Genomic DNA, 16,914 nt, shown 5'->3' with positions numbered 1-16,914 from the left:
TCTCTGGAGAAGGTTAAGCAGCTAAAGGAATATGTGTAGCATCTGAGAAATTGGACCAAATGACTGCTAAAACCTCTTCCCACATTGATATTCTATCATCCTTATCTGTTTCCAGGGTTAAGTTTTCTTATTTGTTTCTATTAAGGTTACTTGTTTTTGCTATTGATCATCGTACTTGACAGAGTTAAACAATAAGTACTTAATTTTATTTATTTATAAAATCAATATTAATTTTGAATTTGTAAGATAACAGACTAGAAATGCCACATAATATGGTGTATTTGTTTGGAGTGTACATGTGAGTGAGATTGTCTGTTTTATCTACCTGCTGGGCAATGTGCTTTACAGATTAATCTTTACAACAATCCAAAGGAGTGGGTATTATTTTGCAGATTAGGAAAGCAATTCAGAAAGGTTTGGTAGCATGTTCAAGGGCACACACCAGGAAGTAGCAAAGCTCGTCAAATCTGGGTTTGTAGAAATGCAAATCCCAAACTCTCTATGACTAACGTTTTACTTTGTAACAATTGTGAAAATAAAAGTTACTCAATAGATTCTGCTACTCCTGTGAATTCTAAAATCTATTACCAAAAGTACTAAAAGTCTACAGAATATTTGTCACCTTATTTATTAAGAACACGTTTTATATAAATGATGTGTGTATTTCTAAGATAATAGAAATCTATTCCTCTATTATTCATGATGATTAAATAATAATTTGGCCATTTAGGATGAATGTATTTATAAATAAATTATAAAATATTTCCCCTTTTTTTTTCAACAAAATATCCCTAATATAATTCACTCTTTTATTTCAGTTCTGCTTCTTTATCATGTATCTTAATTGTTGTGTTTGACCTTAAGTTTTCTCAGTAGTTTTTAATGTGACCTGTCCACCAGTACACTCCATGCTGCCATGCTCTATAGGGTAATGGCTAGGAGACCAGGTTTAAGATAAATTCTTATTCTATGAATTCAAATCTTAGTTCTTTCCCTTTTTAACTTACTAATTTTTTGATAGTTGTTTTGTTTTTTTATCTGCAAAACAGAGATGATAGTGCCTACCTCGAAGGTTTTTGTGAGGATCAATGAAGCTGATCTGTATAAAGAACTTTGCACCGTCTGTAATATATAGTAAGGGTTTAATGAATGATAACTAGTTAATATTATAACTTTTAAAAGTGTTTTTTATTCATTTAAAAATGTTTTTTATTCATTTTCTCAATTTCTACCAGCAGCAAATTCTCTCACTTTCATTAGAAATTTTTAATAGACTTTGGTCTGGCAATATATATATATGTATATATATATATGTAATATATATGTAATATATTATAATAATATAATATATATTACATATATTACATATATACATATATTATTAAATATATGTACATATATGTATATATACATATATTATTATATGTAATATATATTATAAATATATTACACATATATATAACATATATATATATATTTTTTTAGAGGTAGTCTTCCTCTATCACCGAGGCTGGAGTGCAGTGGCACAATCTTGGCTGACTACAACCTCCACCTCCTGGGTTCCAGTGATTGTCCTGCCTCAGCCTCCCAAGTAGCTGGGACTACAGGCGTGTGCCACCACGCTCAGCTAACTTTTTGTATTTTTAGTAGCGACGGGGTTTCATCATGTTGGCCGGGCTGGTCTCGAACTCCTGACCTAAAGTGATCCACCCACCTAGGCCTCTCAAAACGCTGGGATTACAGGTGTGAGTCACTGCGCCCAGCCTAGTCTGGCAAGATAAGTGCCAGAGAATGGTAGCATTTTATAATGAGAATAAGTAAGCTTGGAATTCCTTCTGTTAAAAAAAAATGTGCAAACATGACTCTCAACATAAAGCTAGAGCCCAAGTTAAAGAGATGACTAGTGATGACTTTTTTTGCAAAGCTAAGAACCTTTTTTAAAATGTTGACATGTGGTGTACCCCTCCACCCGTTATTCTGAAATAGTACATTCTGCCAATGAAAGAGTAAATGGAACTTTGGAAGTTGAGGGGTTGAGGGTACTTTGCCTGCAGAAAAGGTGTGGCAAAGCATGTGTAGGAGGCAACATGCACAGAGGAGTTAAAGAATTCAATGAAAGCAAGAGCTTGAATCTGGGCATAATGCTAAATTGTGTGTCAAAGTCCCATACATAAAGCAGAGAGAAACAAAACTTCTCTAACTGAAGTAGGAACTGTATCCACATAGCATCCCTCTCACCTCTAGAGGTACCCTACAAATTGAATTACATTCTATAATAACCTCATAAAATTAACTCTTACCAACAGCTAGATGCCAGTAAAATTTTGTTCAATTGTTATCCTATTTTAGTCTCTCTGCTTTAAAAGACTCATTTTTTTCAAGAATATATGACATTAAAAATAAGATGAGGGTTATAAGTTTTATACATTAAAAGTAACATTAGTAACAAATCAATCAAATGAAATGGATGGACTTTAAATTCATATTTGATTAAACTAACTATAAAAAGACTATTTTTGGGTAAAATCAGGGAAATGGGAACAAGAAATAGTTATTTGATGAAATAAAGAAATTATCATTAAATTTGTTAGATCTGGTAATTATATTGTGGCTATTTTTTAAAGTCTTTATCTGTTACAGACAAATACCAAAGCATTTATGGAAAAAGAATATGATGTTGGGGAGTTGCTTAAAAGTACTCCAGGTTGGGGATACAGGTCAGATAGGAAGAGACACATGAAACAAGATTGGCATAATGTTGATAAGTGTTGAAGCTGGGTGATGGTTTCATGGGTGTTTACTTTACTATTCTGTCTACTTGGTATATGTTTGAAATTTTACATCATAAAATAAATCACAGTAATTTAATTTATAGTTCATAGGAGAATGTTTTTCTGTCTTTAATCTCTCTGACCTAATTGGGATTTGGCAGATATGTTCTACCAAATGTGTAAAAAAAAATATGAAAGGTGATTAAATAAAAGCACACATTCAAATTGAAAATGGCTCAAGACAAAAGTGCTAATAACATATTTGAACACTTTAAACTTTTTATTTGGCTTTTCTGTTTTAATTCTTTTAAACATACAATAGAATTGCTTATTGTGTTTTTATTTCATTTGCTTTTAAACACCAAATTAATTCTCAACTTCTGGGAAATGTTACAACTGCCAAATTACAGATAAGCTTCTGGCTTGCAGTTGAATAGATACTTGCTTCTGGAACAATTAAAGAAAATTAAACTATATTTGCTTATAAGATGGTTTTTGTAATGTCTATACATTTAAAATATGTCAAATAGGCAGTTTTGAAATTTTGACAGTAGGCAAATGGTCACAATATAGAAAGAAATCTAGCTTTAGAGAAATCTGAAAGTAGATATTATGGATTTAGTCAGAAACCTAGTTTATGGGTTGACAAAAGTATCACACAAAGAAATTGTTAACAGAAAGATAAATTAGGACCCCATTTATTGTTGTTAAGTTCAAAGCAAACCTAGATTCCTGGAGCTACCAAATTACTGGATAATTGGGTACCATAGTCAAATCATTGAATTTTTTTAATGACATATTTTATTTCCTAATTACTGCAAAATAGCAATACATATTAAGATTTTCATATATTTATTTTTCAGAGCCAGAATGATCTCATTATACTCTGTGAGTTGCTGACTTAGCACTCCAGACTTTTTTGCTCAAAGGCAGGACTGGCCCCAGCATTCTAGGGTGGAGCCATGCTTCTGCATGGAGATTTAAAAATGCTAAATCAGCATCACGCAGCTCACTGTGAGTTAATATGTTTACTGCTATTGTACTATGATAATAACCATAAGTGCATGGAATCTAACTGATATGTAGAAAACATAAAAGTTTTCAAACTATTAATAAAACTTTCACTTGATATTACAGTCAAGTATCCCTAATCATCCCTTATGCATGAGACTAGAAGTGTCTTAGATATCCAATTATTTTGGATTTTGAAATGTTCGCTTATACATAATGAGATATCTGGGGAATGGGACACACATCTGAACACAAAATTTATTTGTTTCATATACTTCTTATATGCATAATCTAAGGTAATTTTATACAATATTGTTATTGTATAAAATTTTAAATATTCTGCCTTTCTGATGCTTTTGAAAGTAAATTTTCATAGTACTATACTTTTATTTATTTTTCAGAAAATGGAAGTTTTAATTGCACACCTTGTAATAATCTTTAAATGATAAAGCCTTTAAAATCATGATATCCAAGTGGTATAATGATCCCAAAATGCAAATTTGTAGTTATTTATACAATAAGTACTTTCACAGTTCAGAGTATACAATATGGAGGGCAAACAGTTCTGCACAGTATATGTTACTGATTTAAAAGGGAAGCATTTTGCATTCATGAAAATGTCTAATATTTTGTCTTCAAGTATTCATATGAGATGAAAATATGACACATGTATACATATGTAACAAACCTGCACGTTGTGCACATGTACCCTAAAACTTAAAGTATAATAATAAAAAAAAGAAAATACGAGTCAGAAATTCACATAAAAGTAGCCAAACATTATGAGAGCTTGTGTTACCAACAGTAATTTTTTATGATTTCACACATAGTGAAATATAGTACTCTACCCATCTTTGATTTGAATCTTCTTTATTTCTGTTCTGTCAGTACTGTGGATGCACATGTGCATTTTCATCTGTGCTGTGTTGGTAATAAAATGAAAATTGAGCAAAACAGGGGTGACACAATTTTTAACAAGGTGGCAAACCAGCTCAGTTCCTAATATAGGCATCAAAATAAACCCTAAAATACAAAACAATGTGTAGATTTTGCAAAAGGAGTAGTAAGCATGTTGAGAATCAAGCAGAGATCTAATAGGAATTTATGATATTTTCTAATTTCCTTTTCTGCACCGACTTCCTTCTATGTGGAACTATTTATTTTGTGATGAAGTTTCAGTGACTTTGAAACAGAAGGAATTAAGATTGAGGGAGTAAACAAAAACAAAGGTAGAATGCACTCTCACCTTGCTCCCCTTTTCTTAGCCCCAAAAGAAAGCTGATAATTACATTTTCCTTTTTCATCCAAAAGGATAGAATATAAAATCAAGTAGACAGAGAAGTGCATAGCCATCTTGAAGTCTTAAGACAAATTAAGCTTGATTAAAATAGCTGGAGTACTCATCTCACCCAGGCAGTTCTATCTTTTTTACTAAATACTGATGTATAGAAAGCAGACAATGAAAGAGGAAATGCTCACATAAAAGTTCAATTAAATTTTGCCTATCAGTAAGTTTTCTGACTGAATTAGGAACATATATATTTACAAAGCTGAGTTACTAGTAATGGTGACTAACATTTATTACTGCTTCAGGTGCTGTTTAAAATGTTTTACAAGTATTAATTTATGTGCTATTCACATCAATCCTAGGAGGTCAGGTACTTTTATTATCCCTATTTTACAGATGAGGAAACTGAGGCTTTCCCATGTGGTTAATCCTGGATTAAGTCCTTGAGAGTCTGATTACAGAAATTGAATGCTTAACTCTTTATTAGGCAATTTTATGAAATATCTTAATATCATAGGACATTTCAGACACATAAGTTGGTCATTTGAAAACATTAATCTTCCTAAATCTGCTCAGCTATAAGTGCTGATAATCTTTAGGTTGCTTCATCCATTCTTCTATGCAACAAAGAGGGCTTGTCATTTGACAAGCTTTGATTGGCACTGTCATTGTCACCATTCATTAATTTGGCACTATCCATCTGACTACTAGAGTTGCTTCCAGAGAGACCTGCTGCCCTTACTCCACCAAATTTGGAGCCTTTTATTTCAAAACAGGTTTACAGGTTTAAACCAAAGCTGAATTCACTACAACCTCTTAGATATTTTAACTCTCCATCACCTTCTACATAGGAGTTGAATCTCTTCCCTTAACCATGCCCCAGTCTAAGTCTCAGTTTTTTTTTTCTGACACTGTCATGCCATTAAGATACTCAGAGAATTATTCCCCTCTGAGAAAAAAATGACAAACAAATTGAAATATTAATTTACATAAATTCAATTTTCATTTTTAATTCAATAACTCCAATCCTGATCATTGAATTATGGTAATCATGTCCATATTTGTTTCATTATCCTCATTTGAAGTTAATTAATTGCTAAATCAGTGAACCTCTATATAATGTAACAGCTAGTTATTTTGATGGCTCAAAAATTAAAAGTGACTTCCAAAAGTTTATGGTTTGCTTAGGCAGTTTTAAAAAGAAATCATTCATGTACTTGTTAAACAATAGAAGAATAGTGTATTGGTCCATTCTCACGCGACTATGAAGAAATATCCAAGACTGGATAATTTATAAAGGAAAGAGGTTTAATTGATTCACAGTCCTGAACAGCTGGGGAAGCCTCAGGAAACTTACAATCATGGTAGAAGGCAAAGGAGAAGCAGGCACTTTCTTCGCAGGGTGGCAGGATGAAGTGAGAGCCAGAAGCAGAAATACCAGACACTTATAAAACCATCATATCTCATAAGAACTCACTCAGTATCATGACAACAGCTATGGGGAAACCACCCTCATGATTCAGTTTCCTCTCACTGGGTCCCTCCCAGTACACGTGGAAATTATGGGAACTACAATTCAAGATGAGATTTGAATGAGGACACAGCCCATGGTCCCTTCCAATCTCATGCCCTCACATTTCAAAACACAATCATACCTTTCCAACAGTTCTCCAAAGTCTTCATTCATTCCAGCATTAACTCAAAAGTGCAAGTTCAAAGTCTCATCTGAAACAAGGCAAGTCCCTTCTACCTATGAGCCTATAAAAGCAAAAGCAAGTTAGTTATCTCCTAGATACAATGGGGGTACAGGCATTTGGCAAATATACCAGTTCCAAATGGGAGAAATTGGCCAAAACAAAAGGGCTACAGGCCTCATACAAGTCCAAAATCCAATAGAGCAGTCATTAAGCCTTAAAGTTCCCAAATGATCTTCTTTGACTTCATGTCTCACATCCAGGTCATGCTGATGCAAGAGGTGGGCTCTGTCAGCCTCGGGCATCTCCACCCCTGTGGCATTGCAGGGTAAAATCCCCATCCTGGCTGCTTTCATAGACTGGCATTGAGCATCTGTGACTTTTCCTGGTGCACGATACAAGCTGTCAGTGAATCTACCACCTGGATCTGGAGGATGGTAGCCCTCTTCTCATAGCTCCACTAGGCAGTGCCCCAGTGGGTACTCTGTGTGGGAGCTCTGATCCCATATTTCCCTTCCACAGTGCCCTAGCAGAAGTTCTTCATGATGGCTCCACCCTGCAGCAATCTTCTGCCTGGACATCCAGACATTTCCATACATCCTCTGAAATCTAGGCAGAGGTTCCCAAACCTCAGTTCTTGACTTCTGTGCACCCACAGGCTCAACACCATGTGGAAGCTGCCAAGGCTTGGGACTTGCACCCTTTGAAGCAATGGCTCAAGCTGTACTTTGGTTCCTTTTAGCCACAGCTAGAGCTGAAGCAGCTGGGTGCAGGTCACCATGTCCTGAGGCTGCACAGAGCAGGGGAGCCCTGAGCCAGCCCAGGAAACCATTTTTCCCTCCTAAGCCTTTGGGCCTTTGATGGGAGGGGCTTCCATGAAGGTCTCTGACATGCTCTGGAGACATTTTCCCTATTGTCCTGGGGATTAATATTTGGCTCCTCATTACTTTTGCAAATGTCTGCAGCTGGCTTGAATTTCTCCCCAGAAAATGGGTTTTTATTTTCTATTACATGGTCAGGCTGCAAATTCTCCAAACTTTTATGTTCTGCTTCCTCTTGAATGCTTTGCAGCTTAGTAATTTCTTCTGCCAGATACCTTAAATCATCTCTCTCAAGTTCAAAGTAAGTTCCATACATCTCTAGCACAGGGGAAAAATGCCACCAGTCTTTTTACTAAAGCAGAGAAAAAATCACCCTTATTCTAGTCCTCAACAAGTTTCTCATCTCCATCTGAGAAAACCTCAGTCTGGACTTCATTGTCCATATCACTATCAGCATTTTGGTCAAAGCCATTCAACAAATCTTTAGGGAGTTCCAAACTTTCCCACATCTCCCTGTCTTCTGAGCCCTCAAAACTTTCTAACTTTTGCCTCTTACCTAGTTCCAAAGTTGCTTCCACATTTTCAGGTATCTTTAGAGTAGCACCCCACTCCTGGTACCAATTTACTGTATTAGCCTGTTCTCACACTGCTATGAAGAAATACCCAAGATTAGGTAATTTATAAAGGAAAAAGGTTTAATTGATTCACAGTTCTACATTGCTGAGGAGGCCTCAGGAAATTTACAATCATGGCAGAAGGCAACGGGAGAAGCAGGTGCCTTCTTCATGTGGCAGCAGGACAGAGTGAGAGCCAGCAGGGGGAATGCCAGATGCTTATAAAGCCATCATATCTCATGAGAACTCATTCACTATCATGAGAACAGCAAAGGGAAAACGACCTCCATGATTCAGTTACCTCTCAGGCGGACATGGGGATTATTGGGATTACAATTCAAGATGAGATTTGGGTGGAGATGCAGCCAAACTGTATCAAATAGACTATTCAGAAGTATCAAGCTAGGCATAGGAACTACCCTGATGGGTTTTGCAGTAGAGAAGAGAGATTGAGCCAACTTCAAATATAACAAGAAAAAGTGGGAATTTATAGACAAGAAGCAGGATGGAGGTCAGTAGATAGAAAATTATTAAGAGGAAACATCAGGGATGAGGGGGATTCTGGCTAAACCACCCTAACAGGACTGTTGGTGAAAGCAAACCAGGGTGATCAGATATCACCTGGGGGATGGTGGAGGTGAGAGGGTAATCAGACATTGAGGGAAGGGGGTTTTGGCTAAACCAGCTCATTAGGATTCTTGTTAAAGTTGGACAATGCAAAGACAGACACAGAAGTAAAATAGTCAGGGCCTAGTTGGGAAGAGGATTCAGAAGAGCCTGATTAAACATTGTTCAAGGAGAGACTGCTAGCAGTGGTAGAACGTTTCAACCATATTGCAGATTAGAGTTTAGTGGAAAAGAGAGCTTTAAATTCTTGTTGTTCTATTTATTCATGTTCTAAGCAAAGGCCCTCCCCTGTGAGCACTAACCCATTTTAGTGCATTATGACATATTCCAGGCACCCACTATACTGTTTCCACAATGATGCTTTCAGGGTAACTGTTGGTCTGTAGTGAGAATTCTGCCAGTTATCTATGCTAATGCTCAAGAGTTTCTTTATGCCATCTTAGACACTGTCATCATTTATTGATTTACATTTGGGATGGCTTAATTAAGCAAATTGGATGAAGTCTCAGGAATTAAATGAATGTGACCAAAGGAAAAAGGATTTGACAGGGTTTGATGGAGAATAGGAAACAAATGCTTATTGAAACAGTTAAATGAAAATTTATGTTATGCAAACTTTCTCAGTCAATGGAACCCTACCTCTCAATCTTATTTGGATGTGATACTTCAAAAATTAGATGTCAAATAAAGCTTGCTTTGTCTACAAGAAAGGGTAGATAGATACACTGCCTTGTCTCATTCTGAATTTATTCATGGGGGAGAAAATGAACTAGGAAAATACTTTAAAATAGGGATAAAGGTTATAGCAATGTGATATAAATTAGTTTTCCTCTAAGTGATTTCTCCAGACTTTTAAAGTGATCTTTTTAAAATCTAAGTTATAGATTTATTAAAAATGTGGTCGAGAACTCCACGAATGTTGCCCATTAGAGATTAGTAGATGCTTTGCTTTGAAGAATGGATTTAATTGATCAATATAGCAATACTCTTCATGGAAATATGTACCCAAAGTTCCCTATTGTTGGTTTATAATTAATTGGCCAGCCTAACATCTTTTCATAGGTGGAATAAGGAAAAGCTGCCACATCAATAAACAGAAATAGAATTAATAGTGTTAAAGAGCAGGGACCCTATCTGTACTGGTCACTTTTTTAACCCTAGCATTTAACCCAGTTCCTGGCGCATCATAGAATCAACTAATGCTGGTGGAATTAATAAACTCTATTCTAAAATGCAATGTATGAAAATATAATAGGCTCAGATATAGTTTCAGGCCTAAAAACTAGATAATGTGCATAGGTTTATTTGTACGGATATTTTTTATGTTTGCTTTTATCTTACTGGTTTCCTTTTTCTAGCTTACTACAATATATATACCACTATAAAAATTGATTTTTTCAGCAAAAGAGATAAAAACATTTTCTTTAACATCTATTATGTTTAAAGAAGAAAAAAAATGAGTAGTGTTTCCCTTAAGAAATAGCTTGATGTATACAGCTTACTCTTGTATCTTGAGAGCAAAATCCTTTTGAAATCTATATGCTTAAGAAAACAGAAAAGAAGCTTGGAGCTGAGGCAGGGAATTCTGTATCTGCTTGGAAATGAAGAAACAGACCACGGAGCTTGTTAATCATGCAAAAGGCATAATCAGCACAGACTTGGGGTTAATTGTAGTCCTAGAAATAAAAGGGTGTTCTACCCATTGGATTGAGGCACCAGCATCAGGTCAGTGTTAAGAGGTAATTTTTAAAAAGAGCATAATTATGACTCTCATATAAATATAAAGGATATTTAAATCAAAAATTTTATTTAACTCCCAGTTAAATAATGAAAAACTCAGTAAGATGTTACAATGGTTCAAAGGAGAATTCAAATAACCAAATAATAGATGGTTAATAGATAAATTAGATAGATGTGTAGATAGATAATCAGGAATGTTAAAATGAATTTACAAACAAATAGATGCATAGAGACAAAATAAATCTGTTCACTGGGCAATAATCCATTGCATTATACCACAGTCTCCATTTAACACAAGTAACCCAATTTGCTAGACAACTTGCTTACAAAAAAACAGTAATCAGTAATCTTTTGAGCCACTTTAAAATCTCTTACACATTTTCCTTACATCACTTTCAACCAGGCAAATACCTTTGGCTATTCAGAACATTTTAGAATCAGAAGACCTACTGCTGTTTGCACCTTAAAAAACTAAATAAATTAAGACATTTACAGACAGAATGGAGAAGCAAATCTGAGAGTCACCACTTAGTTCTTAAGACTTCTGACTGGGAGTATTAGGTTCATGATTATAATATATCAGTTTAATGAGACAATAGCTAATATGATAATGTGTGGGAAATCAGATCACTATGTTAGTGTTCTTCATTGTTCATACTACAAAATAACTTACTATGCATGTACTTTAAAATTTTATCTTTACTATAGTGATTCCATATCCTCTCAGAGTAACTTTTTTCTGGTGAAAGCTACTTTTAATTTAAAATTTCAATTTCCCATGTTAATGCAGAGTTGATTGCTTTTAAAGAAAAGTGGCTCGCTCATTGCTTAATAAGGCAAGATTCAGCACTCTACTCCCCTACTCCTAGCTTTCTCAACTCTCCCAACTGAGTTATTAACTACAACAAATTACAAGCACAAATTATTAACACTTAAAAGAGCATGCCCTACAGTTTTCTATACTTAACATGATACAAAAATGTGGGGTTAATGGCTGAATTATTAACAGTTATAGTCTCAAAATATTCAGTTTAGAGGTAATGCAAAACTATTTTATCTGCATAGAAACAATAATTGAGAAGAAGCATAAAGGCAAAAAAAAAAGATGAATTTTTTTTCTTTTTCCTCAGAAAAAGCTCTTGGATACCTGTGTATTTTAGTTGTTTTAAATGTTTGTAAATATAGTGGTTTGCAAGGAAATTGGGCATGTTTTCTAATGGAAAGAAAGAGTTAAAGGATGCAGTATTGTACTTTTTCTTAATGATTTCCCAAAAAGCTAAGAGAAAGAATAAATTACATGCCAAGAGCCTTTTTGGGCAGTGTGCTTGATGTAACAAAATTCCTGTGATTAGACTAACATGCAATTTTTTTTTTCTTTTTTTGGCTGCTTTGTAAGGCAATGGCAATCTGCTTTATATAATAGAACCTTCTTAAGACATATTTGAGAACAGATCATCCAAACACTAATCTAGACAAATGCAAAAACAGAAAACAAAACCTTTCCTATATATATACATATATATACATATGTATGTATATATATAGTACAATTCAAAATCCTTTAACTCTTTCTTTCCATTAGAAAACAAATATATATATATATATATATATATTTGGAGTATTTTGGAAGTAGCTTGGGATTTCGTGGAACAAATTTGGGATCTTTTAAAAAAGTCTGAATTCAAAATGTTTGTATGACTTGTAAACGATTAAAATAATTCACGGCATGTGTCTGGTTAGGTGGAAACATAAATTTGTCTTCATGACTTCTAGGAAATATTTTAAGGAGGATTATTGACAAATTTTAGAACAGCAATGTTCAGAAACGTTCAAAGAAACATCGCTGTATCGGTTAATGTTTTCATTTTCTTTTACTCCACAAAGAACTGGACTGAGATCACCAGCTTATTTTTACAGGCCCAAAAACTACGTATAGCTTTGTTTACAATATTATATGTATACCTGAATTCATATGCAAAAGTAATCATGTTTCAAGTGAATTAGCCTGTTAGTATAAGTACCACCAGAGGATGTCCATAGCCTTCATTTGAGGTATACAATTTGAGTCAGCATTTGAAAAATATATTTGTATATACTCATGGAATGAACAATTTAAATTCATGTGATTTCAAATTTATAAAAGTGACCTTGCTTTTGCATTATTAAATTTTCATTAAAATTATACTCTTTTAAACCCCACAATTTTACCAATGAAATATTTTAAGGATAATTTTTGTTACTGATTTTATTTAAAAAAAAAAAACACAAAGCAAACTGATTTCTGTTCTTGAAACAGGTTCTTTATAGTTTTAGTTTGGGTAAATTATGCATGTAAGTTTAGTATATAATTAAAGGATAAGTAAAAATGGAGTAAAAAGACACATCTGTAAAGCTCTGTTGGTATGTACTTCAGAACTATACTTACCATGGAAGAACAATTATTTTGCAAAATTTTATGATATCTCAATTGCTGAGGAATCACAAATAATATTTCTTTATTTTGGCAGAAGATTAACAATAAATGTTTAGGAATCATTTAGAACTTAGAATGTAAATTAAACACTATATCTGAAAAGAATCTTGCTAATCTTTTTCTAATGAAATTATTACTCATAATGGAATAGCATTTTTAAGCACAATTTAAAAAATCCCCTGAATTAAAACTTTGTCTATCTTATCTAAAGGAGGAGGTAAAAAATTAGAAAAAGAGAAGAGAGTCACAAAGTGAAAAGAATCAAACCACCATTGGGAAAAGCCAAAAGTAATTACTATAAAGTATTAATCATCAATTTTATGATTTCTGATCCAAATTAAATGCTATACTCATTTATATTTTTAAGAATTGTTGTCTTAAAATTTCATTGCTTTAGGTCATGGTCACTTCTTTTATGACCTGAAGTACATGTGTCAGTAATATCAACCAATTGGCACCTATCCTCTTTTAATGGTAGAAAAAAAAATGACTATTATATTGTAATACTTTGTTCTCTCTCTCCTCCTCTTTCTATTTTTTTGTTTTTTTGTTTTCGTTTTTGGATGGTTGGTGATTTATTTGCTTCTCCGGGTTCCTGTTGATCAGTGGTGTTTGGCCAGTTTGTATTTTTCCAGACATCACTCCACGATGTTGTTGAGGTGTATGATGGGCCAACTCAGCAATCTTCTCTGTTATCTTCCCTCTCAGGATCCCATTCAGGTATCCTTTAATAGAACTGCCATACATCAGTTACTGATTAAAGACTGACTTTGATTAGTATTGTAGTGAAAGTTGAGATTTATGTCATCCATATTAGAAATAAAGTAAACTGAAAATAATATCACTTTTTTTTTTCTAAAGAATAGAAACAAAATTAACTCAGAAGGTTGAGAAAAATACAACCAACTATTCTCTGGGATTGTAACCAAGTAAATAATATATTTAATCACTTAGTCTCTGGTGTTTAATGTAATATAAAATATTTAAGAATTCTTTGAAGAATGAGGCAATATGTATAAAAATGTAATTAAAGCTTTCTGAGAAAAAGATTGCAATACAAGTTGAACCCAAAGAAAATATATTGGTAGTTGTAGGATATTTTAAAGTAATTTGATAGAACATAGATTGACATTTTCAAATGACAGTGTAAGATTATAATATAATTTGTTAGGTTTACTGAATGAAAATTATTTATGATATCTTAGTGTTTGTTTTGTTGAGTAGGAGAATCACTTCCACTGAGTTCAGGTAATCAGATCACAATTCGATTTACTTCAGTTGGACCAATAACAGCTAAGGGATTTCACTTTGTTTACCAAGGTAAGTGACCCTGTAGTCTAGAAACACACTAAGGAATGATATCATTTTCCATGATGTATTCAGAGTTTTTAAATGATGAAATCCTCTAGATAAAAGTGTTTTTAAGCAGTTTTATTTTGTCCCCTCCACCATCACTAGATCACTGTCACCTTGACCAAAGTAAACAAAATCTATTGCTTCCATCATCATTCTCAATTTAAATGTCTGATTTTCCTTCCTTCCCACCTATTGTTTTCAAAACATCTGCTTTTTTTTCCTGACAATCCTTTACTATCTACATTTTCTATTTTCTAACAGTCTAGCACTCTAGACTATTTAGTCTAATTTAGTTTAGCACTCTAAATTAAAGATATAAAAATGTTGGTGCTGATGTACTTAAACATGCCAAGGAAATCCGTGTTCCATTCTAAAATTATAGTTTCTCATTCTCTCAGGAGAATTAAAACTTCCTTCAGTTATTAGGACTTTTGTGCAATTAGAAGTTTGTTTACACATTCTATTTCTTGCCTGTGGTAGACAACCTTCTACATTATCATTAAACCAAGTTAAAAGCCATTATTTGAAATATTGTCTTTGAAATATATATGGTCATATAGTAGTTAATCTCAAATGTATCTTGCACTTTATTACTAAGAAATGTATAAACATTTGTGATTTGTTATTCCTATTAAACCTTCTTACCCCATTTATCAGTTGACTATAATCCTATACTCTTTTATGTTAAGTAGTACTTCCCCCTGGAAACAATGTGTGGTATTACGACTGTAAAAAGGCACTATAATGAATGGAATTATGTTTACTCAAGTCGAATAAGAAGAATTAATCTATTTAGAATTCATCATATCATTTTTTGGGCTATTGTCAATCTCTTTAATCACATTTGTTATGTGTTTTAAAAAGAAAAAACATCCTGTTATCATTCTATTTTACTAAACCAAAATAAGGCACAATTAAAGGACATACCTATAAAATCTAAAAGCAATTTCAAATCTGATATTGTATGATTATTAAAGTAAAAACTTTTATTGTTGTTAATCTGTCTGACATATATTCTACCTAGTCCAAATGTAGTTATCTTTCTCAATAGCAAATGTGTTTGAAATTAAGTTCGTGAACATTCTATGAAATTAATAAAGTACTGTTTGCTTTTGTAAAATCTGTTTTTAATTAAGAACCAAATACTGAAAAAAAAATGTAAAATCATTTGATATAATCTGACACGTATTTTTTGAACTTGGTATTCTAAGTTTAAAAAGAAAAAACAAACTTTCAGTTTTCATCCCACAAATTACAAAAATATCTAACTAAAACTACTTTGTAATATTAATGAGTTTGGTAAAACAAAAATCGTTGATGTTTAAAGAATCAAAAGTAAAACTTTTCTAATAAAAAACCTGGATGACTATAACAATATTTATTTTAAATTATATTTTATTCTGCCTGAAATTTAAAACTTTAAGAATGTATTCAAATTGTTAATTCAAGTTCTGATAAAAAGTGATGATTTCTCGAAAATGTGTTTAAACAGTTAAATTTTGAAATCTGTATTTGTCTACCATATAAAATTAAAATAAATAATATTTCTACACAGCTGTTCCTAGAACAAGTTCTACACAATGCAGTTCTGTGCCTGAACCAAGATTCGGAAGAAGAATTGGCAATGAATTTGCAGTCGGTTCATTGGTTCTTTTTGAATGTAATCCAGGATATATTCTCCATGGATCCATAGCAATTAGGTGTGAAACAGTGCCCAATTCTTTGGCCCAGTGGAATGATTCCTTACCTACTTGTATTGGTGAGTATATAAATTTGTATGATCTGTGATTATACATATTTTATATAAAAATTGGTTATCTTACATCTTTCAATTTTTTAAATTTCAGATCTAATAATTATGTACTTAATTTTAAATAATTTAATAAATATGCTTTATATAAATATGAAAAATCAGTGAAGATTTGTTGCAATTGTCTTGGTGATGAAATCAATAAAAAAATTCGTGTTGAATTAGCTAAATAGTTTCCTCATTTACTGATTTATATGGATTTATGTGGATGTAAGTAAATATATATATTTCCAGGAACACAGAATCTACTGCTACTAATGTGGGATTATGAAGCACTACTATCCTTTTTTTTTTATTTTTAATTGTTGTGGGTACACAGTAAGTGTATATATTAATGGAGTACATGAGATGTTTTGTTACAGGCAGGCAATGTGAAATAAGCACATTATGAAGAATGGGATATCCATCTCCTCAAGTATTTATTCATTGTGTTGCAACAATCCAATTATACTCTTTAAGTTATTTTCAAATGTACAGTTAAGTTGTTATTGACTATAGTCACACTGTTGTGCTATCAAATGGCAGATCTTATACATTCTATTTTTTTTTTTTTTTTTTTGTCCACTACAGTTCTCAGCCTCTGGTAGTCATCCTTTGAAATAAATATTATTTTTTATTTTTAAAAGTTTGTGCAAAGATTTCTATGCCAATATGTAAAGAATTCAGATGTCTTTTAAGAATCCAAAAGCTGACTTTTCTGAAATATTTT

General features: G+C 32.9%; 1 protein-coding gene across 1 annotated transcript in view; it reads left to right on the top strand.

Moving 5' to 3' along the window:
• Positions 1 to 16,914, top strand: part of CSMD3 (CUB and Sushi multiple domains 3) — a 1,221,229-nt gene that overhangs the window by 1,007,711 nt on the left and 196,604 nt on the right. The window contains exons 33-35 of the mRNA XM_054498903.2: positions 13,646 to 13,759; positions 14,264 to 14,359; positions 15,951 to 16,154. Of these exons, the coding sequence (XP_054354878.2) occupies positions 13,646 to 13,759; positions 14,264 to 14,359; positions 15,951 to 16,154 (414 nt within the window). The remainder of the gene's footprint in view (positions 1 to 13,645; positions 13,760 to 14,263; positions 14,360 to 15,950; positions 16,155 to 16,914) is intronic.

This window comes from Pongo pygmaeus, chromosome 7 (genome assembly GCF_028885625.2).
Source record: "Pongo pygmaeus isolate AG05252 chromosome 7, NHGRI_mPonPyg2-v2.0_pri, whole genome shotgun sequence".
In the NCBI taxonomy this organism is placed as follows: domain Eukaryota; kingdom Metazoa; phylum Chordata; class Mammalia; order Primates; family Hominidae; genus Pongo; species Pongo pygmaeus.
The sequence above is the reverse complement of the archived record's forward strand: the minus strand, read 5'-3'. Positions and strand labels throughout refer to the sequence as shown.